The sequence below is a fragment of the Bacillus rossius genome, chromosome 8 (assembly GCF_032445375.1).
Source record: "Bacillus rossius redtenbacheri isolate Brsri chromosome 8, Brsri_v3, whole genome shotgun sequence".
In the NCBI taxonomy this organism is placed as follows: Eukaryota; Metazoa; Arthropoda; class Insecta; order Phasmatodea; family Bacillidae; genus Bacillus; species Bacillus rossius.
The window spans coordinates 58,709,973-58,734,280 of record NC_086336.1 but is presented as its reverse complement, the minus strand read 5'-3'; the positions used below and the strand labels follow the sequence as shown (position 1 = coordinate 58,734,280).

The following is a 24,308-nucleotide window of genomic DNA, read 5'->3' as shown; positions in this document are numbered from 1 at the left end:
ACCCAACCAAAGCTTTATCGAATTACAGGCTGCTACGCTGGAACGTCTCACAAGACAGCAGCCAATGAGTGGGTGTCATTTGACCGAGTGTACGTAGAACTATGAAGTTCATCCTACAGGTCATTGAACCCGCGAATTTTTCCGGTCCCTACTGTTTTGGTAACCACTCTTTCTTGTTTATAACTAGAGATACGGAAATATCGCGCATTCATTTAGTCGCAAGTTAGAATGCAAACCTTCACACTCTCGCACTGTGTTCATAATTGGACAGAAGTTATTTGGACACGCCCCTCTACGACCGTGAGCCAACGATGACCGGCTAGGAGAGAAGTAAGCGAATCAGCTAGTGCCAATTAACAAGTATAAAACTGTCCTAACTAAGAAATCAACCAATGGATAAGCAAACATCGGTTTAACTTTGAATTCTACCCTGAGGCCAGACGAATTCGCGAAATTTCCGGGTCTCTATTTATAACTGACCCCTGGTCCTTGAGAGCTTGTCAAGAGCTCTGAGGTCCAATCACCAACCTGAGCAGATGTATATGTGCTTCAAGTCTGCTTTGCTACCCAATGAACTATTCATTAGGGGTAGGCATTTTTTCGCGAATAAATCTGAACGCCTATTGGACTGCAACAAGGTATACCCGCACCAGCGGTTTCTTCCTTGTGATTGGCGGCCGTCTTCGAGAGAAGTCGTTGCCTTATTTGACTGGGCCACTCAGAACGCATTTGCTTCCGCATTCAACTAATGTTATTGGTGTTGTAACAATCGACGTGGAACTGAAATAAACTCACCCAATCACGAAACCCAGACGATTCCACACCGTTTTAACTCTCAGCTAATCTCGAAATCTTTTAGCAAAAAAAAAAAAAAAAAGTGCCTGCCCCTAATCTCATGCCTCTAGTTGTCGTCTGTGATTAACCTCGCTGTCGACAAGACTTTAAATAAAGCCCAAATAAAATAATTAGAATAAACGAGACTCAGATTTGGTACTGTCTGTAATCCGGCACCAATCAGGCCAACCACGTCTAAAATAATTTTTCGGGTGGATTCCAGCTGTTTACCTCTGCCGCCAGGTAGCAGCACTGCTTTGCCGGCTCGGGGTTTATCGTTACTGTCGGTTTACATTTCAGTGTAGCGTGTCTTGATTTCTAGCGTGATAGTTAGACACCTGAAAAATTCGCGGGTTCATTTCGTGTTATGCTAAAATTCAAATAATTACACCTTAGTGCTGCTTCTGTCATTGGTTCACTGGTAATCTGGAGGACTGAGGGCCAATTAGAGACCCTCACTCATAGAAGTGTCGAATCACAGGCCACCCAGTCGAGACGACTCACAAGTCAGCAGCCAATGAACAGTTGGCATTTGCCCGAGTGTGTAGAGGATATTGGAGTCTATCCTGGAGGTCATTGAACCCGCGAATTTATCCGGTCTCTAGTGATGGTCTGTGCATTTCACGGTCACATTTCCGTAATGATTTTTTTTTAAAAAGACCAGCCCTCATCTCTAATATTTATTTATATGTAGTATCTTTTACAACTAGTTATAAAAATCATATTACTGTATATTTATTTTTCTTTCGTACTCCCATTGTATCTATATCGAAATACTATCATCCGACGATATCGCTAATGTGTCATTGCATGTAAGAATTTTCAACTGAAAAAAGTGAATTTAACACGAGCGTGTGTCTGTGATTTGTAACCAAAGGTTCTCGTAAACTCAATAAAGAAAGTAAAGGGGGGGGGGCCTCCACACACACACACACACACACACACACACACACACGGCTACATATACCTACTGTGCACTGTGATTTTTTTGTAAATGTAACAAAAATACTCGGGAAAAATTACAGATATTTGTACATTCGTACATTTACATGCGTTTGCTGTAATTCTGGGTTTGGATTCTTACGTGAGCATTTATGCTTTGTGTTTGTTGTCCCACTACCTCCAATAGTTGAAGTTATTTTTAAACTCTTATTTATATGTATGTATACACTTATATTCGCATAGTCTTAATTAATCACTTAAATTTGTGTTTATAAGATTTATGCGGGCACTCTAGCGGGTAAAAACTAAACCAATATGGTGGCAGCGCACTCTGGCAGACGTTGTGTGTACTACGTGACACTAGTGCTCCTGGCATCGAGTACTGAAAAGAAGATGGCGGTCGTAACGAAAATTGAAACGATGTCGTCACAATTCAAAATGATGGTCTCCAGCAGACGACAAGATGACGTAAGGGACTTTGGCGGCTTAGGGCGGCTAGAAAACGGGGAATTTGAGTGGCTATGGGAAATTTAGGTTTTTTTTTCTAAGGCAAAAGACTTTTGAGGCATACAAATTTTTGAATTTAGGTTTTCCCCTGAAAAATTGAACTTTTTAATTCTATGTTTTTTTGACATATTTTTTGCAAAGAAACTGGAATTTTTGACGATTTCCGGTGAATTTTTGGCATATTTTTACAAATTTTGAAGGTTAAGGTCATCCAAGATGGCAGCCGTGACGTCACACTCTAAAATGATGGGCACCGCCACTGACACTACGCACCAGCACCGGGCGCAAGGAAATACAATTTATACCATTAAAATATATTTTTTCCATTAATGACTTTAAAAACTTTTTTTTTATTATTATCTATTTGTCACTAAAACGTGTGTGCTGTATGACTAGGGCCATGCATATTTCGCGAAAAGATTCCGAGACTAGCTGAAAATTAAAACACTGTAGCATCGTCTGTGTTTCGTGATTGGATGAGTTTCTTCCAGGTATAGATGACGATTGTTAAAACGCCAATCACAGTAATATTCATTGCGGAACCGAATGCGTCCTGAGTGGCCACTGCCAAATAAAGGCAACGGCTTCTCTCGCAGACGGCCGCCAATCACAAGGGAGAAACCGCTGGTGCGGGTATACCTTGTTGCAGTCTAGTAGGTGTGCAGATCTTTTCGCGAAAAATGCCTGCCCCTATGCATGGGCGTCGCAAGGATATATTTTTTTGGGGGGGGACTGCAATTGATTTATTTGTTGAGGAATATCCATCCCCTGGGAAAAGAGCGGGGGGTCCGGGGGTCCTCCCCCGGGAAAATTTGAAGGTGCAAAAAGGTGGTTTTTAGGCATTTTTCTTTCCTAAATATTCTAATTATAGTTGGTTGCAATATATAATTTATTTAAAAAATATATATATTTTTTCAGAGAACAAATTTGTAAAAACACAGTTATCACATTACCACGAGATTGCACTAAATGCACCGTGCGCAACATATGGGTTATAGCACAGAAATCATATTTTTAATACAACTACGAAACTCAATATGTTATTGGAGGGGACGAAATTGAAGACTTTTATTTTTGGGGGGGGGGGGTGTCCCCCCCGTCACCCCCCCCCCCCCCCACGGTTGCGACGCCCATGCCCTATGTATGGTTAGGGACACCTGTATTTCGCGAATAAATTTCGTGTCAAGGTATTTCACAAAATACTGTAGCTTTTCTCCTGTGATTATTGGCTGAGGTCGGTGAGAGGTGTCGTCCCGCTCTTGACGGGGCCAATGAGAATGTGGTCACCGTACTGCTGCACCCTCACAATTTGCCATGACTAGAGACCTGCAAAATTCGCGGTTTCGATGGCCTTCAGGATATACTGCACAATCTCCTGTACACTGGGCAAATAACGCAAGTTCATTGGTTGTTGACTTGTAAGTCGTCTCAGCTGGTTTGTCTGTGATTCGATCCTTCTTTGCTTGAGGGTTTATAATTGGTTGAGATTCACCAAGATGAACAGTAAGCCAATAGCAAAATTATCTAAGAGGTATATGTGTTTGAATTCTAGTCTATCACCGAATGAATCCGCGAATTTTGCAGGTCTCTAGCCATGACTCTTAGAAAAAGCTACAGTGTTTTATGAAATACCTTGACTTGAAATGAAATCGCGAAATACAGGTGTCCCTATGAATGGTGTATAATGACAGCGCTAACGGCAGGATGTTGTGCACTGGAGAGGGAGCGCGAGTGCAATGTGAGGGGGGAGTGACCTTGCCCGGGGATGTAAGAAGAGAGAGGGGGAAGGAAGGAGGAAGAGGAAGGGAGGGGGGACGGGACTGACGTGTGACGCCGCGCGGAGGGCAGGACGTCAGGCCGATAAGCGCTGACCCCGCGGGGGGGGATATCTACTGGCCGCGGGCCGGCGCGGCGAGTCAGATCCGGACGCGCACCCGTACAGGACACGAGAGATGCTGCTCGCTGCTGTCTGCTTGCTGCTGCTGTGGCAGGCGGCCGTGCTGCGGCCTCTGAGAGCCGCGCCGGACGGCGAGAGTGAGTACCCTGCTTCTTCTCTTCTTCCGATCACGCCGTGGTCGCGGGGATCTCTCTGATTCAATCCCGCCCGGCACGCCTCCTGTTCTTTGGCAGGGGTGCCCACAAGGGGGGGGGGGGGGTGGTAACGACGCAGACCGCGTCATTAAAATTTCATGGGTGGGGGGTGGGGGTAGAGTGGTTAAAAGACGAAAAAAATGTATATATTATTTATATTATTATAGCTTCTAATGTGAAAATACGTTTCTGGTGCTTTGATTATTGAATTGGATCTTGCAAATCAAATTGGCAACCCTGCACTTTCCTCAACAAAAGCAGTTTTTGCATCTTTCGGTTCAGGATGGAAATATTACCTGATATGACCAAAAATGTTATTAGAAAATCAGTTTTAACTAATGCAAAATGTGATAAAATATATTACTAAAAAAAGGATAATATTATAAAATAATTGAGTAAATCATTGAGAAAATGGCATAAAAAATTTCGGGGGGGGGGGGGGCTATCATTAGGTTAGGGGGGTGAGTCATAGTGTTTGGGGGGGTGGGCACCTCTGTCTTTGGGCTGCTGACTTGTTAGTAGGGACCGGAAAAATTCGCTATTTCGATGACCTCTAGGACAGACTCTACAAACATCTACACACTCACAAAAAAATACCACCTGCTCATCGGCCAATAACTCCTGAGACCTGTCGAAAATTAATGTTAGTGACTTGATACTTGTTTTGTTAAGGGCTCTTCATTGGCCCAGAGTCCTCCAGATAAAATGTGGCCCAATCACTGAAGCAGCATGAAGGTAAGCGTATTTTGATCCTAGCCTATCGCGAAATCAATCCGCGAATTTTTCTGGTCTCTACTCGTTAGACGTCTCGACTGGGTAACTTGCACACGGAATAAAAAAAAATTGTCTGTACTATCACAAAAAAAAAAGATTCTTTTGAAAACCAGTTGCCAAGGAATAGTTTTAAATACTGTAAGTCTTTTTTTTTTTTGCATACACGTAATACTAAGGACAAACCGAATATCCGATTTATTTTGTTCTATTATGCTTATTGATGCGCGCAGTCAATACTGGAAAGATATTTCCGGGAGCGGTTTACAAATTAAATTTTTGACGTGATAACGTCTTATAAATCGATGAACGCCGGCTGCACGCACGAAAAATTGTCACGTTATGCCTGAGCCGAGCGTGCAAGAACCGGCCAACGACCGTGCGAGAAAATCTTCTTTAATATCAAACAGGTTAAGGAGGGCTTTTTAACTAAATGTTCGTGATTATATTTAAACAAATTATTTAAATTAAATTTGCAAAAACTGTCAATAATATTTGAAAATTAAAAAGTATGCAATTTTTCATCAATGTTTTGTTATGACGTTATCACGTAAAATTATCGTCCGTAAACCGACTTTGCAGACAAGCCCCCCCCCCCTTTTTTTTCTTTAACTACTGGAGGTATCGGGACAAACAAATGCATAAATGCCCGGGTAAGAATACGAGTCCAGTATTACAGCGAGCACTATTTTGTAGTGAAACTGTTGTTATCATGTAAATGTAAAAATTATATATTTTACAAATATCTTTGACTGGGGGTCTCTTATTGGTCCTAAAGTCCTCCATATTAACAGTGAACCAGTAGTGGAAGCGGCACAAATGGACAATTATTTGAATTTTAGCATGTCACGGAATGAATCCGCCTTTTTTTTTTCGGGCTCGGTGACAGGGGTTCGTGAAGATTTCGTGAACTCGGTGTAACCTCTGGCGATGGATTCCGAAGTCTTCTGCATGTCCGGGTTGTTGCAAACTGCTCGCCGGCTGTTCAACTGAGACGTATCTTCTCTGGGTTGACCGTGATTCGATACTTCTTTGGCTGAAGCTCTCTCACTGACCCAGAGTCATCCAGATGACCCGAGAGACAATAGTAGCAGGATCGCAAAGGTACAAGTGATTTAATTTTAACCTGTCACGAAATTAATCCTCGAATACTTCCGGTCTTTATCTATACATAATAATTACGTCCCAACAAAGTTGCCATCAACATTGACTTTTATAATGAAAAGTTACAGTTACATACTGTAACTTGTTTTTACTTTGTTTTTATTTTGTACATAGGTCGTGAAAACATGAAAGATGAGGTTTTGACAGCGTACTATGCATAACGTATGTTCATAATTTTTTTTTATTTAAACAATATAATATCTCTGAAAAAATTTTCCGTAGTGGAGCGTTGCCTCATGCAAAAAAAATTAATGAATTGTTATGTGCAGTCATTAGTAAATAAACTATTTGGTGAGCCCTACTGAATGTATTTTTGATGTGTTAAAATATATGCTATTTTTTACTGATTAATAAAGACCGGAAAAATTGGCGGGTTCGTTTCGGAATATGCTAAAATTCAAATAATTGTACCTTTGTGCTGTTTCTGCTATTGGTTACAATTAATCTGGAGGACTCTGGATTAATTAGAGACCCATGACCAAAGAAGTATCGAATCACAAGTCACTCAGTTGAGATGCCTCACAAGTATAGACCTGAAAAATTCGCGGATTCATTTCGTGTTATGCTAAAATTCAAATAATTTTACCTAAGTGCTGCTTCTGATATTGGTTCACTGTTAATCTGGAGGACTTAGGGCCATTTAGAGACCCTCACTCATAGAAGTGTCGAATCACAGGCCACCCAGTCGAGACGACTCACAAGTCAGCAGCCAATGAACAGTTAGTTGTCATTTGCCCGAGTGTGCAGAGGATATTGGAGTCTATTCTGAAGGTCAATGAACCCGCGAATTTTTCCGGTCTCTACTCACAAGTCAGCAGCCAATATAGATAAATTGGCCTGTTGGTACAAATGATAAAAAAGGACATACATATTTGCTTATTCCTTCGAGGTACAGAATTGATGAAACATGTGGAAATATTCTTGGTTTGTAATCATCCCTATGACAAGAGACAGGAAAAATTCGCAGTTTCATTTCGTGACAAGCTAAAATTAATATAGTTATACTTTCACCCTGCTAATGTCATTGGCCCTCATTTTATCCGAAGGAATCTGGACCAATAAGAAACCCTCAACAAGAGAAGTATCTAATAAAGACTACGTAGTTGGAATTTCTCTCAAGTAGGCAGCCAATGAACAGGTGACTATTGGCCAAGCATGCAAGGGTCTGTGGAGTATATCCTGGAGTAATTGAAAAAACGAGATTTTTCGGTCCCTACCGATGACTTTCACACACACTCACTCACACTGTAAGATGCCTCGTGGAAATTAAAGTGTTTACGGCCTTAGGCGCCAATAATCCTTGCTCTCTTCCAGAAATAGTCGTCTGCGTACAAAAAAGTCTTATAAGATTTCGGGCCAAGGATGCTGCTCCCATTAAGATAAAAATTTGTTTATGAACTTTGTTACTCTCGATTAAAAGTAGGAGGGAAAAAAAAGAATTCATCAGCAAACTTTATCACTTTCTTAGTTAGTTTTAACTAATTAATTTGAATTATTCATTGCATTTTTATAGTTTCTTGACAGAAAAAAAATCTTTGGGAAGTCATGCAAATAATTATTTTTGGAACAAGCTTAGTGAATTACAGTACATTTGAAAACTTGTAATGAACTCGTGAAAACCGCGTTCCTTTTCCCGCGGGTCGAAAACCCACCTCGAGTATGAATTAATTTAGAGTTATTTAATCAGGCATTGATTCACATATTCACACAGAAAGATGAGCGAAAGCCCTGATCTGGAACCCACATAAATCTCGAAGGTCCCAGCGCCTTAAGTTTTCAGCGGATAAACGTAAACTGCGCAAAATTCCTTAAGTAAAACTTTACCAAAAATCTAAGTGCCTTTTCGTCTTTATCTCAGGTCCTATGTCATTAACTTGCCGAAGTTTATAAACGATTTAGTAAACTCCCGACTCCCACAGTTTCTCATAATTTTTTTGCGTTTTCCTTCCTGGGGAGAGAGATTTAAATCTCTGTAATCCCTGTCCAGAAACACTTCCAACAAAATCATAATTTCACGCCAAAACTTGCTAGACCCATTTACCATTGGGACACCTGAATACGCTAGAACTTAACTGGATGATAACACAGTTGGTAGTAATTAACGGTACTGTGTTTCCTCCTTTTCGGCATTCCAAACTTGACCAAACTTAACAAACAGGGGGACTTGAAATTTCACGGATTACTTCGACTCCAGGTTGAAATTAACCTGAAACTTAGACTCAACCCTCCAGATTCCTTTCGCTTCTCCATTAGCTGAGTGCTTTGTGAGAACAGAAGTGTTGTTTCGACCGGAATGTGCTTGATTTGGTCACTGTTGATGTTGTGTGCTCTTCGGGGTCTCGAGAGTAGAAGAAGAACCTGTAGCCCATTCATCAGAGCAACACACAAGTATTTGTGGTTGGGGTCGTCTCCACGACTAAGTGAATCTTTCAAATACCACAAACTTCAAAGAAAGCTATTCACGTGGATGCCATTCGCCCGTTCATGTGATCCGAACCCAGGACTATTCGCGTTGAAGGCCGGCGCTTGACCAATGAATAGGCTTCGCTGAAAGTAAATCAAAACATATCTGTACATCGGAGGCATGACACTGCGTATGTCCACTTTTGGGCTCTTCGTCTACTTTTGACCATCGTTTGACGTTCTTCCTAGAGGCATACCATACTAAGATTTAAGATATGTCCAACTTTCACATATTTATGTAGAAAATAGTAGAGTAACTAAATGAGATACTTTTTTTTTTTTAAATTTTAAACTTCTCTCGGGAAAAATTTAATTTTCTTTTGAAATTGTGTCTCATGCATTCGAGGTACAGATACATACAAATCGTACTGATATATAATTTTTGTCTTTCACGTGAATGAAGTAAGGGCAGAGACAGGAAAATTTCGCGTATTCATTTCGTAATGTGCTAAAATTCAAATAATTATAAATGTTTGCTGCTTCTGAATTTGGTTTATTGTTAATCTTGACTACTTTGAGTCAGTTAGAGACATTCGACCAAAAAAAAAAGTATCGGACACAAGTGACCCAGTTGAGATGCCTCACAAGTCAGCGGCCAATGAACAGGTGACGTTTGCCCGAGTATTCATAGGATCGTGGAGTCCATCCTGGAGGTAATCGAAACCGCGAATTTTCCCAGTTCCTTGGTATGGGAGGAGAATTGTAAAATTCCCGTTTTTTGTTGATACCAGGCTAGAATATAAAAACGTATGCTTAACCAAGTATATTTAATTTGTTCTTTGGCTGCTCCCAGGTTTCACCTTCTCTCCGGGTCTGAGATGATTGGTCAGATTATTTGGTCAGATTTTTCTAGGTGCTTTACTTTGACTTCTGGTCCTCCAAGACAGGTTAAATAAACCGTCATCCAATGATCAGAGACTATAAAGTGTACAAACATTTTTCTTTCTAGACTAACGCTAAATAATATAAAGCGAACTTCCATGTTTCTAGTTATAGTTAGAGACCGGAAAAATTCGCGGATTGATTTCGCGATATGCTAGGATCAAAATACGCTTACCTTCATGCTGCTTCAGTGATTGGGCCACATTTTATCTGAATGACTCTGAGCCAATGAAGAAACCTTAACAAAACAAGTATCAAATCACTAACATTCTTTTTGACAGGTCTCAGGAGTTAGTGGCCGATGAGCAGGTGGTATTTTGTCTGAGAGAGTAGATGTTTGTATAGTCTGTCCTAGAGGTCATCGAAAACACGAATTTTTCCGGTCCCTAGTTATAGTACAAGAAAATAGTTTCGATAATAAAATATTTTATAGCTGGATACTTAAAAAAAATGCTGGAGTTCAGTGAGCTGTAGTTTGTCACCAGGAGTGTACTGATACGACAGTTGCAGTCGTTAGTTGATTTGACTAGGCCAATGTGAAACGTATGTGTTATGTTTACTTTTCCTGGCAGAGAAACCACAGTCTAGTAACAGAATTCACAAAAACAAAAAAAGGAGAGGTTAGAGATTAGTCCACCATAAAATTAGTCTGCAAATTTTTACAGTCTATTTGTAATTTCTTTTTTTTACGTTTTTTTAAGGATCTCACGACTAACTTATAATTAACTAGAAAATCTTTACAATGAACAAACTGTTCGCGTAGGCGATATAATTAGGACCGGAAAAAATCGCGGATACCTTTCGTGATAGGATAAACTTCAAACGTGTACACCTCTAAGCTGCTTCCGCTATTGGCATGTAGTTCACAGGGAATACTCTTAGCCAATGAGAAACGCTCAACTGAAGAATTGCCGAATCACAGGCTCCCAAGACAAGACGTCACGCCATGCGGCAGCCGGTGTGTACACAGAACTGAGGAGTCTGTCCTAGAAATATTTGAAAATGCGAAATTTTCCCCTCCCTATTTATAAAGCCTTGTAAATTGTGAAGGGGGACGAGGGAAACAATATTTTATGTTCATATATTTTGTAGTGGGCACGCATGATGATTCACAGAAAAAATTTTTTTGACAGGATGGTTTGCAAACAGTGTAACTTCATTTTCTTTTTTTTTTAAAATCTCGGCAGAGGCCTGGAACTTACGCCGGATAATTGACCTACAGGCTAGACTTGGTGACACTGTGCTGTCTCGAGACTTAAGTCGTGTGTTCTTTGGCCACCGTCTTCACGACAGAAGATGTCATTTTAGTTTCGAATGGCCTGAACGATAGTCGATCTCTCAGTTGGTGTTGCCTTGTTATTGGTTTGACCTACTTTGGAGGACGTCAAAACAACTCTATTCCAATAACAATTGTCGCAAAAAAAAAACATGCAAGTGTTCAGAGTTCAAACTTCGACATTTCCGCGTATTACACTTGTAGCTGCCATATATATTAAACAAGACGCGGTGACTTTCAAGAGAATCATACACACGCATACAGCATACAGAATCTGAGTTCACATCGGTAGGGACCGGAAAAATTCGCGGGTTCGATGACCTGCAGGATGAACTCCATAGTTCTACCTACACTCGGTCAAATGCCACCCACTCATTGGCTGTTGTATTGTGAGACGTCCCAACGTAGCAGCCTGTGATTCGATAAAGCTTTGGTTGGGTGTTTCTCATTGGTCCAGAGTCATCCAGGTGAGTTGTGAGCCAATTGCAGAGGCAGCACTGAGGTATAACTATTTGTATTTTAGCCTATCGCAAAATGAATTCGCGAATTTTTCCGGTCTCTACACATCGGCCTAGTCAAGTGCGAAGCGAGCTTCATTCGCCAATCAGAAACAGGTTAACGGAGGGAATTCTGCAAACGCGAGCCCTTTCATAACGTCAATTTCCTCGCCAAGAACCGAAATGACTGTCTTTTGGATGTTCTGTCTGCGGGATCAGTCCAAACAGCGCGGAAGTTTACCAAACGGTACTTTTGCGATAAGAAGTCCTATAATGGTTCCGGCTCAAACCGAAATGTTCTATCCTAGACGAGCACCGAGTCTAGCGTGTGAAGTTTTCCGGAGGCCGTTACGATTACGGGTCGTCGCATAAAGCCCGTGTGCAATGACTAGGGGCATGAATATTTCGCGAAAAGATTCCTCGATTAGCTGAAAGTTAAAACACTGTAGCATCGTCAATGTGTCGTGATTGGGGTTCTTTCTTTCAGTTACAATGACGATTGTTTTACAACTCCAATCACAGTTATTCATGCGTCTGAGTGGCTCGGTCAAACAAGGCAACGACTTCTCTCGCAGACGGCCGCCAATCACAAGGAAGAAGCCGCTGGTGCGCGTATACCTTGTTGCATTGACGCATTTGTTTCCGCAATGAATTACTTTGATTCGTGTTGTAATAATCACTTGTACCTGAGTGAAACTCGCCCAATCACGAAACACAGACGATGCTACCGTGTTTTAACTTTCAGCTAGTCTCTGAATCTTTTCGCGAAATATGCATAGCTAGAGACCGGAAAAACGCGGGTTCATTGACCTTCAGAATAGACTTTAATATCCTCTGCACGCTCGGGCAAATGCCAACTGTTCATTGGCTGCTGACTTGTGAGTCGTCTCGACTGGGTGGCCTGTGATTCGACACTTCTATGAGTGAGAGTCTCTAATTGGCCCTCAGTCCTCCAGATTAACAGTAAACCAATGGCAGAAGCAGCACGTATGTAAAAGTATTTGAATTTTAGCATAACACGAAATGAATCCGCGAATTTTTCAGGTCTCTATGCATGGCCCTATCTGTGAGCCAGTAGCAGAAGCTATTTGTTGGTGTACGTGTTTGAATTTTTATCTTGTCGCGAAATGAAACCGCGAAATTTCCCCTTCCCCCTCCAGTTGTGATTCGCGAATTCGCAGGCAGATGATTGATAACGCGTTTATTTGTGTAATTGCAAGGGTGCTATTGGTTTTATCAAAATGGGGTGGGGGGGGCACAGCCAAGTAAAGGCGCGCGGTGTGGGCGGCACAGGCGCGTCTCGCGATACGCCGGGAACAGAGACGTGCGAGACGCCGGGAAGAGACATGAGACACCGCTACGGAGTCAGCAGTTCTCCCCCGCGGCTCGGCTCGCTTGCAGTCCGCTCGAGACGCTCATCTGTCATCAGTTCTGCCACCTTAGCGGGCGGATTCTCCGCAAGTTCTGGCAGATTCGAGCTTTGCTGGACTTACAAATATTTCATTTAGAGCTGGCGGCGGATTAGCAGGGAATTGTTTTTTTCCCTCCTTCCTTTTTTTTTATAGAACCATCTGGCAACCAGCATTTTTTTTTTTTTTTTTTTTTTTAGAAAAGACGCCAACATTAATGTTTCGCATCGCCGTTTGTTTGAATATAAATTCAAAATTAAACTTGTGAATATATATATATATATATATATATATATATATATTCATAGGTACCGGAAAAATTCGTGGGTTCAATGACCTCTAGCATGAACTCCACAGTTCTACGTACACTCATTCAAATGTCACCCACTCATTGGCTGCTTGTCTTGTGAGACGTCCCAACGTAGCAGTCTGTGATTTGATGCTGTTTTAGTTGAGTTTTTCTCATTGGCCCAGAGTCATCCAGGTGAGTTGTGAGCCAATAGCAGAGGCAGCACTGAGGTATAACTATTTGAATTCTAGCCTATCGCGAAATGAATCCGCGAATTTTTCCGGTCTCTATATATTCATCTTGTATCAACCCAGACTGTGAAAATTCACGTGGACTATTTGCATGTGTGATACCAAAGTCTCTAAAAACTGCTCGAACTGAATGACGAAATCACTCCTCCACCTCCCTTCCTCCATTTTCATATAAGACACGATTTTCTTCTTAGTTTCAATCATACAAACTACCCTTATTAACTGTTTTAAGAAAAAAAGTAAAATATTAATAAAAAACACCCAGATAGGAGAGAAACCCAACTGCATCGCGGAAGTTGGTTTTTGAATTGCGAAAGCTCCAGCCTAAATGGGTTTCTGTCTCGAAGCACAGTTTGGCGACACCTTACGTCGACCTCACGGCAAGCCTGTGAATGTAAGTCTGTGACGCGTGAGCATTAATAAACAAATTAAGATTGAAACTGCTTTGAATGTAGGTTCGCCAGGTGAGTTTTGTGTGGCGAGTGTAATTCATATCACTTCACAAAATTAAAAAAAAATAAATATTACAATTGTGAGATAAAAGTTAGTGACTGAATTCTAGTTGGAAATTTTCAAAAGTGCATATACTGCTTGAAGATTCTCATGGACCATTTAGACAAGAATTGAAGACCTCGAATGTAAATAGTTGAAACCAAAATTCAGTTGAATTGTGTTTAGGAAATCACTTAGGAATTTTTAATTTATTAATTTTTGTCGTGTTTTATTCAAAAACGTTAATGTATCTTAAACTTAGCTTCAAGAAAATATAAACCATATGTAATGTACACATCTCGTGACCAAAAAAACTTGAAACGGGAATTAAATTATTTTGGAGGTTATCACTAGAAGAAGGCATTTTTCGCCAAATAAAATCTGAACGCATGTTAACTTCAGCATATCAGAATATGAATCTGCAGCGTACTGGTTTCGAGCCCGACCCAATACTCTACAAGCTATACCGCTCACACGAGAGCGTCTGTTTTCTTTACAGACTTCAGAGTGGGAATCGTTCTGCATGTAAAGACAATTCATTTTAGAGTTTTTAATGTTGTGTTTTGGGAAATACAATGAACTCAGCCTCTTACAATATCTGATCCCAAATAGATCTCATTGCTGTACAATCAACACTGAACACGTAATAAATCATTTCCTAAGCGATCTACCAAGTGAAATATTGAATAAACAAGCAAAACGAGGCTTACTGGATACATAAGATGCTTCGGAGCAATAACTAACCCAACGCGAAGTTCACTTCAAATCCACCAAATTTTCCGGCCTGTAGTTATCACGTTTCACACACATAGGTCATAAATTGTTGTCAGTTGTTTCTATTGATGTGTAACATCCTACCTCTCTGTATACGGCACGTGGGAGGAGTATTTTCGCGAATCGAACTGAGGTGGCATTGGAACGGAAATGTGTAACACGGTGCTGCCATCTGTGGCGGATGGCGTGAATCATATATCACAAAGGCAAAGGTAAATTTAAAAGTATTAACTTTTTAATGAATCTTTACAAGATGGCCTGTATTTTAATAAACTTCCTTGTCGATAATCAGGTCAAAAGCCGGGGTTCAGTTTTATTTTCAAGTCTTTTTCGCTTTTATCAGAGCGTTTCTTTTTAAAGTTTAAAATTTCGCTCTGCAAAACTAATGGTTTGATAGTCGACGTAGCTGCTCATGCAATGAATTCTAGCGGCGGTTGCAGAAACTACGTGTGATTCGCGTCAAGAAATGCTTTTGAAAACACAATTTGCGTTCTATATTTATCACGCAAGGCATTAATTTAAAGAATATTACGTAAAATTTCGTGTCCGAGTTTCGTATTATATGAGTATTTGTAGGGGCAGGCAGTTTTCTCGAATAAATATGAACACCTACTAGACTGCAACAAGGTATACGCGCAACAGCGGTTTCTTCCTTGTGATCGGCGGCCGTCTGCGAGAGAATTCGTTGCCTTATCTGAACGAGCCACTCAGGACGCATTTGGTTCCGCAATGACTTACTGTGATTGGCATTTTTTAACAATCGTGATGTACCTGAAAGAAACTCACCCAATCACGAAACACAGATGATGCTATAGTGTTTTAACTTTCAGCTAGTCTCTGAATCTTTTCGCGAAATATGCACGGCCCTAAGTATTTGCAACACGCGAACACATGAGCGAACACTTGACATTGTTACACATCCCTGGCGAGTGCTGAAAAAACTCTCTCTTTTTTTTTCGTTTCCCTAGCGAATTTCGTTTTTTTGTTTTTGTTTTTGGCGCGCAGACATGACCGTGTGTTACGAGCCGTACGGATGCTTCGACAACTTCTACCCTTGGCGCGACGTGAACCGGCCAATCAGCTACCTGCCCGAGGACCCCGAGAAGATCCATGCCAACTTCTGTCTCCTCACGAGGAGGAACAGCAACAGGTGTCAGGTGAGGAACATGGCCTCCACATTATATATTTCGGGCCTTGGACCCAGGATCGGAGACGGCCCCCCTCCCTCAATTTTACAGTCACGTGCTACATTATAACTGCATGGTTATTTCTTACCTACACTCTTTTCAGAATGTTATTTAACCTGAAAACACAGGGTATAATAATGGTTTCTATTTCACAAGTCAAAAATAAGCTCTATTTATAAAGTTATTTTTTTACTTTAAAATAACCACGGCGAGTATATATATATTTATTTCACACACTGAGATAAAAATGAAAATAGTTACAGGAAAAATAAAACTGGGTTTCTATGTAAACCACATGGACACTGGCTACAAAATAAAGACTACTTAACTTTAATAACACTTTTTCGAGCTTTCTTCGGCCCAAAATCATCAATTACATCGGAAAAGTCAAGATTCGTGGCCAATTCATTCTCGATTGCTAAATTGCTGAATTGTATTAGTTAAACATTAAAATAATAAACTGGCCTGGGCCCGGGCCCTGGACCCAAGGGTCCACCCAGCCGCCCCCCCCCCCCCCCCCCTTGTGGGGGCCATGGTGAGGAATCAAGTTCGTCGTGGCCACTCTTGCAAGGGGGGGGGGGGGAGTGGAAAAATTCTTCGCGAGCAAAAACCGTCCACGGTCATGGGTAGATATACTTATGCGCAGATTTCGCGGAATTTATTCAGTAGCAGGTCAGGACGCAAACCTTTCACACTCTTGCACTGTGTTCATGATTGGATCGCATGTCATAGATAAAACCTCAAGAACGGACAAATAAAAAAAAATCGATTCACAAACACACAGAAAACCCGCCTTAAACTAGCCGACGTCAAAAGTTATATAACTCAGATGATTCCTTTGGAAGGAATAAGGCAAAAAAAAATATCATAGCACAGACGAACACAGCTGGTTAAACAACGATGAGGCTCTTGCAACAAGAACAGTAAATACAGGCAAAACCCAGCAACATATAGTGTGGGCTACACATAACGGAGACAGACGAACACAATAGCCATCCTGAGACAGAACAGTTGGGGCTTGTTTTCTGCGTGTTTTGTGTTGTGTATTCATCTGTTTTGTCCGTCCTGGAAGTTCCCATGTGACAAAAAAAAGTTCAAACCAGCAATGACGAAATGTAAAAAAAAAAGGAAAGTTCTAAAACAAACATTCTTGTGTTTAATGGCACGTTCCTTCGATTAATTTTTCGATTTTATTTTTACGTGACGTCTAATAAATCGATGAACGCCGGCTACACGCACGAAAAAGTGTCCCGTTACGCACATTGTTCCGTTACGCTGTGTCCCGTTACGCTCATTGTACGCTTGCGCCGCATCTATCTCTCTTCCACTCGACTGTTTATAAAGTGAAGTGAAAAGTTAATGTGGTTTTCATTGCTTATTACAACAAAAATTTCGTCAATAAAGGTTAATTATTCTTGCATTTTAAAAATCTGATTACTAGTATAATTTCAAGTATTTATTATTTAATTATTAAAATAAAAATGATTCAATTTTATTCATAAAGTAGGTAATCATTTCATCAATGTTTTGTTATGACGTTGTCACGTTAAACTATCGTCCGTAAACCGACTTTACAGACAACCAATTTTTGTTTGTTCCGCCACGCAGTATCTCTCGGCGAGCGACCCCAACACACTCTACCGGGCGAACGTGAACCAGCACGACTTCACCTACGTCATATGCCACGGCTACGTCGAGAACGGACGGAAATCCTGGATCAAGGTATGTCAGCCACTTACTGAACACCGATGTAGAGTGCGCGCCCAGGCGCCGTGTAGTACCTATTCATTTTCTCCTTCATTGAAAACACTTATTATTATAGGGACAAGAAAAATTCGCGGGTCCAATGACCTACAGGTTGAACTCCATAGTTCTACGTACACTCGGTCAAATGTCACCAACTCATTGGCTGCTGTCTTGTGAGACGTCCCAACGTAGCAGACTGTGGTTCGATAAAGCTTTGATCGGGCGTTTCTCATTGGCTCAGAGTCATCCAGGTGAGAGTTGTGAGCCAATGGCAGAGGCAGCACTGAGGTATAACTATTTGTATTTTAGCCTATCGCGAAATGAATTCGCGAAATTTCCGGTCTCTACTTATTATTGCTAATAGATAGAGACAGAAATATTTCCCGGATTCATTTCGTGATATGCTGAAATTCAAACAATTGTACCTTTGTGCTGTTTCTGCTATTGGTTCACTGTTAATCTGGAGGACTCTGGAACAATCAGAGACCCTCGCTCATAGAAGTATTGAATCACGAGTCACCCAGTTGAGACATTGTCTAAGTCAGCAGCCAATGAACAAGTGACGTTTTCCCGAGTATAAGGAGTACTCGTGGAGTCTCTCCTGAAGGTCATAAAACTCGGAATATTTACTATCCCTACCAATAAAACACTCTAAGAAAGTGTCATGGCGAATTGCAGTTGGTGCGTCACTTATGTTATTATACATATCGTGTCACTTATTGAGTCCGAGTTTCGCTACAGTAGTGCTTTATATTTTAGATATTTCATTATAAGTGCATTTAAATACGTTATGTGTCAAATTAAAATCTGAAATTTAAAAATTTAAACTAAAACATGTGTAATGTATTGATGTACGGCTGAGAGCCAACCTACCGATAGACACTGTATTGTTTTCAACAGTATTTTATTTAATAGCATTTTTTTTATAGTTTACTATTTTAAAAGCTACCATCGTTAAAGCAGATATAGTTCATTATGAGATTTACTAAGGTCATAACATAGTATCTACTGACTGTATTATTACTGGTGTAGTCGTTACCAATAATGAATTAAATGATCCCACAGGCGAAACTATTCGAAGCAGATACTATTTATGTTTCGGCATGCCAATATGTGAGATAGAAAATTAAAACTAAAATTAGGATTTACAGCAAGAAAATGCAGGATCAAAATGATGTTATACGATATCCGTAAGGCTTGTTCTCAAGAGCCAAATTTTTATTACATTTATTGTGATTAATATTATTGACGTGTAACATCTCAGCTCTCAATATATATGGCATTTAATAGGAGAAATTTTGTGAATGGAACGGAAGTTGGATGAAACGGAAATGTGTAACCACGGTGCTGCCATCTGTGGCGGATGGCGCGAACCAAAGTTCACAAAGCCAAAGGGAAACTTTATAGTATTAAATGTTTAATGTGTTTAAACAAGATAATGAGTATTTTAATAAATTTCCTTGTCAGAAACCAGGTCCAAAGCAGGGGTTTGGTAATTTTTTTCAAGTCTTTTACTCCTATCGGAGCCATTTCATTATGTAGTTTAAATTTTCTCTCTGCAAATTGAATGATTTGATAGCTGACGTAGCTGCTCCGGCAACGAATTCTAGCGGCGGGAGCAGAAACTACGCTTGATTCGCAGTCAAGAAATGTAGTTGAAAACAGAATTTTCGTATATATTTGTCACGCTTGGTATTATTTTAAAGAATTCTACGTTAAATTTTCGAGTCGGAGTTTCGTATTATAAGTGTATTTGAAACATGAGAACACATTAATTTGCTCGTTACCGAGGTTATAGATGTTATACATCACTGGCGAGTGCTGAATGATCCGCTCATATGTTGATTTTTTTAAAGTGCATTTCCTGTAGTTTTATCACGGTAGCTCCTTTGTATTTTACGTAATGCCTCAAGTTTTCTCAACAGTTTTATTACTAAATATTATCTAATAAGAGCGTAAAGCCACGCAAGAGTTTATAATAAAGCCAGGTTTATAAACTACGTAAGGGACGCACGCTACTAACTCAAGTAAATCACGGTCGTTTATGAAACGCGAGAGTCGCAAGACGTTGCCAACCCTACAACGTGAAAATGTAAAACAGTAGAAAACAAATTTCTTCCTCAGGTTTCTTTTGAAAATTCACTTTTTTTTCCATGAAAACTAATAAAAGTTTTTAATAATGTGATTAAAAATTTTTATTTTATCTCACTGTGCCAAAGTTTAACAAGTGAAAACCCGATTTATATAATAATTTTAAAAAACATTGCTATCTTCTATGCATATAACCTCTGCGTCTTGGATGGTATTTGGAACACTTCATTTCAAATATGGAAAGCGGAAACGCCAACCGAAACGCAAGAAGTTGAGAGTTGGCCTATGCTTGCGTTGCGTTGCGTTGCGTTTTTTTTTTTTTTTTCGGCGTGCGTAGTTCATAAACGGGTTTTTGAAGTCGTCGTTGTTGAACCTTTCTATATAGTTTATAAACATGCCCTTATGTTCATTTGCGTGACATTATTAATGTTTAGTAGAATTAAGCAGAACACGCAATCCGTTGTGTCCATCCGTCAACAAGCTGAGCTAATCACAATGATCCGCACGTATGTCCTAAATATTTTCTACTTGGTTGCTGCCAACAACTATTGAGGCTTAAATTTTTTGAGGAAATATATAAAGTAAAGGTTTACTAGTCTGTTGATCATACACGCTAAGCAGTTGTAAATGTTTTAACAAACTCTAAAATCTTAATTTAAATATATATTTTTTTAGTTATACCGGCATTAATAATTACTTTTGTGTCTCAGAAGTTTTTTTTAAAATAAAAAATTTAAACGTGATATTCGGTGTGTTAAAAAACACAATACGAAAGCATCTCAACAAATAAACTAAACAAAAAAAAAACGTTTAAAATAAATGCAATGCCTTTCAAACATTTTTGAGGTAATAATTTCATCCACCCATCGAAAGTTAAAGCGTGGCTGTATGTTACATGATCAACGGACGCATGAGCCGGACGATTGTGAGTCCAGCTCTACGCTGAGAAAATTTATGAGCCAACAATTATCAGGAGAGAGAGAGAGAGAGAGAGAGAGAGCTATCGGAAGGAGTTCCCAGTAAAAATCACTTAATTAATAATAACAGGATGCAAATGAAATGACCAAAAAGGCCTTTTGTATTCGTGCTCTCCGGCATTGAACACGCCTGCCGGAGAACTCGTGACGTTGGCAGACCTGAGACGGGAGGGCACTCGCGGCAGTCTCATTGGCCAGAGTGCAGCAGCGTCGGGCGCGGCCGAAGCCGTTTCATCTCTATCGCCGCGAGAGTAATAGAGAAGGGGGGGGGGGGGTAGAGATAGAGGTGCAGAGAACAAAGGCGGGAGCATTTCCAGCCGCAGAAATGTCCACGGAGCTACCGTTATCCCCCCCCCCCCCTTTTCAAACAAAGCTTTGCCTCCTCGGCGAGACAGGGCCCGGTGCACCGCAAGGGCCCTCCCCCCCCCCCCCCCCAACCTGATGGCGATGACGTCCTTCTTCCCCTCCAACCTGGTGGTAACGACGTCCTTCCTGCTCTACCTTGTGGCGACGACGTCTTTCCTTTTCCACCTTGTGGTAACGACGTGTTTCCTCCCCCACCTGGTGGTGACGACGTGTTTCCTCCTCCATCTGGTGGTAACGACGTCCTTCGTCCCCCACATGGTGGTGACGACGTGTTTCCTCCTCCACCTGGTGGTGACGACGTCCTTCGACCCCCACCTGGTGAACGTAACCAACACATCTCCGAGCAGACACTGCTACATGGCTGGACGATGCTCGCGAGGGTGCCGCGGACTGTAGCCGCGCGGCGCGGTGTTGGCAGGCGCTGGCGGGCGAGCTGCTGAAGAACAGGGATGCCAACGTGATCCTGGTGGACTGGGGCGAGGGCGCGAAGCCGCCCTACACGCAGGCCGTGGCCAACACCAGGCTGGTGGGCGCCGTGCTGGCCCAGCTGCTCGCCAGCCTCCGGGTGAGTCGCCGCACACCGCTTGGAACTGTCGCCACTTAGAAACATACGACTTAGAACTGTCACAAACGTAGAAACACACGACTTAGAACTGTCACAACTTAGAAACACGCGTCTTAGAACTGTCACAACATAGAAACACACGACTTAGAACTGCCAAAACTTAGAAACACACGACTTAGAACTGTCACAACTTAGAAACACGTGTCTTAGAACTATCACAACATAGAAACACGCGACTTAGAACGGTCAAAACTTAGAAACACATGACGTAGAACTGTCACAACTTAGAAACACGCGACTTAGAACTGTCACAACATAGAAACATACGACTTAGAACTGGAATAACGTAGAAACACACAGCTTAGAACTGTCATAGCATAGATATACACGGCTTAGAACTGTCACGACTTAGAACTGTCACCGCTTAGAACTGTCACAAGTTAGAACTGTCATAGCGTAGAAATACACGACTTAGAACTGTCATAACGTAGAAACACGCGACTTAGAACTGTCAAAACTTAGAAACACATGACTTAAAACTGTCACAACATAGAAACATACGACTTAGAACTGTCACAACTTAGATCTGGCATAACGTAGAAACACACAGCTTAAAACTGTCATAGTATAGAAATACACGACTTAGAACGGCCATTACTTAGAAACACACAATTTCGAACCACGTGGATTAGAATCGTCATAACTTAGAAGCACGTAACTTTAAACAGGCTGCTGGGTTCGTATTCTCCCCCCCAGGCACCTCCAATAGTTGAAAGTTTTGTTTGTAAACCGTTCTCTGAATAGCTTTCCAGTTAACAACTGCGCACATTAATAAGCACGATGCAACAAAATAAAGTGTAATTGTTGAATATCCTATCCATGGTTCAAGAAAAAAAATTATGCTTGAAAGAAACTTAAATTAAAATATAACATTATAAGCCAATTTTTTTGTAATGATAAGTCAGTATTATCTCTAAAATAATGTAGCCGCGTGTTTTACAGCTTGACAGTGTCCTTCTTGTGGTGTTACAAAACTATTTCATGGCAACTGGATTTAAAAGCACGTACATGAAGTAGCTTGGCTTCTGGGTTGTAGCCGCGTCCTTGGCGAATAATTTACTGACGTTTGCGGTCGACATTGCAGCCGCCATCATCAGGGGGGCAGTTACCTGGTGAGGTTCTTACAGCTGTGGGCCAGCTGTGGCTGCAGCCAATCAGGAAGCACCTTCCCCTCGGGGCGAGAGTACATAAAGACAGGATAACTTGTAAGAGCCTCACCAGGTAACTGCTCCCTGATGACGGCGGCTGCGATGTCGACCGAAACACGTAGGTGAATTATTCGCCGAGACCGCGGGTGCAACCCAGAAGCCAAGCTGCTTCAGACAATGGCCGCGAGAACCTGCGAACGTTATTTACGTATACATGAAATACAAGTTCTGTGCGTGTGTGCCTCTTCCGTCGGTGATGTTCGGGGGTAACTTTGGTCCGCAGATCGTGGGCGTCAGCAGCAGCGCAGTGCACTTCATCGGCCACAGCCTGGGGGCACACATCGGCGGGTACGCCGGCCTCAGACTGCAGACTCAGCACGACCTCAGGCTGGGCAGGATCACAGGTGAGAGAGGCGCTCCATCGCTGTAACACCCCCCCCCCCCCCTCCTGGCGGGTGGCTGCCCCATCTCTCCGCGAATGCGGCGAACCTCCAGATCCGCATCATTTCCACTTCCACAAAAAGAAAAAAACTTTCTAAGACCCCTGCACAATAAAAGTCGGGCAAAAAACTGTAGGCAGTATAAAGGAATCATGACCTTAAACCAAAATAAAAGAATTGAAGAGAATGGTAGTGACTAAGAATTAGAGACCTGTAAATTCATTTCGCGATAGGATAGAGTCCAAATACTTTTGACATTATTTTTGCTTCAGTGATTGGGCCACAGTTTATCTGAAGGACTCTGGGCCAATGAAAAATCTTTAACAGAATAATTAGCGAATCACGATCATTCCAGTCAGCAAGTGTTTACGAGTCGGTAACCAATCAGCAGATGTAATTTGCACGAGCGCATAGAGGATCATGGAGTCTATCCTTTAGGGATTTGTAATCGCGAGTTTTACAGATCTCTACCAATAATGTTATACCGAATCAAAAATTGTAAAAGAAAATTCCTTCTTGCATACCCCTCGCGGTTTATATCAAGAAGATAAAAGTTTAAATAAACGCCTGTTAAGAATAGGATTAGTGTGTAGGTAGTCAGCATCCTCTAAGCAGAAGGTGAAAGTCCAGTGCACTTGGTACTCCATAACAAAAATGCAAAGGGTCAACGTTATGTCTCTCTTGTATAAATATTCGTGATTTTTTTTTAATGTGATGAACCGCTCTAATGTACTGGATAAGAATAATTAAGGCACATCTTAAGAGAACAGTGTAGTATTAAATATTCTTAAAAGAGGTTCCTCTAATTACATCATACCTAATAATAATCAGAAGGAGCTTCGTATGCAAGATTTCTTTTTTGTCTTACGAATGCTAGTTTCTTTTGTGATGACAACGTTATAGAACATTCATTACTGCTTGGTGATCATAACCCTGTGAGACTTGTTCGCCTTATCTTAAATGTTTTGGCCAATAACTCTTTTTTTCTTCCACATGCATCTCATGTTCATCTTTTTGGATATTAATTAAACCCTTTATTATGGTGAACTTGTGATTGCGTTGAAGTGATATAGGCCTACCATTGAA

General features: G+C 41.1%; 1 protein-coding gene across 1 annotated transcript in view; it reads left to right on the top strand.

The window, feature by feature from the left end:
• The first annotated feature begins 4,178 nt into the window (after positions 1-4,178).
• LOC134535029 (pancreatic lipase-related protein 2-like) overlaps positions 4,179-24,308 on the top strand; it is a 40,423-nt gene continuing 20,293 nt past the window's right edge. Inside the window, exons 1-5 of the mRNA XM_063373860.1 lie at positions 4,179-4,317; positions 15,648-15,799; positions 17,438-17,551; positions 21,428-21,574; positions 23,066-23,186. Of these exons, the coding sequence (XP_063229930.1) occupies positions 4,236-4,317; positions 15,648-15,799; positions 17,438-17,551; positions 21,428-21,574; positions 23,066-23,186 (616 nt within the window). The 5' untranslated portion in view covers positions 4,179-4,235. The remainder of the gene's footprint in view (positions 4,318-15,647; positions 15,800-17,437; positions 17,552-21,427; positions 21,575-23,065; positions 23,187-24,308) is intronic.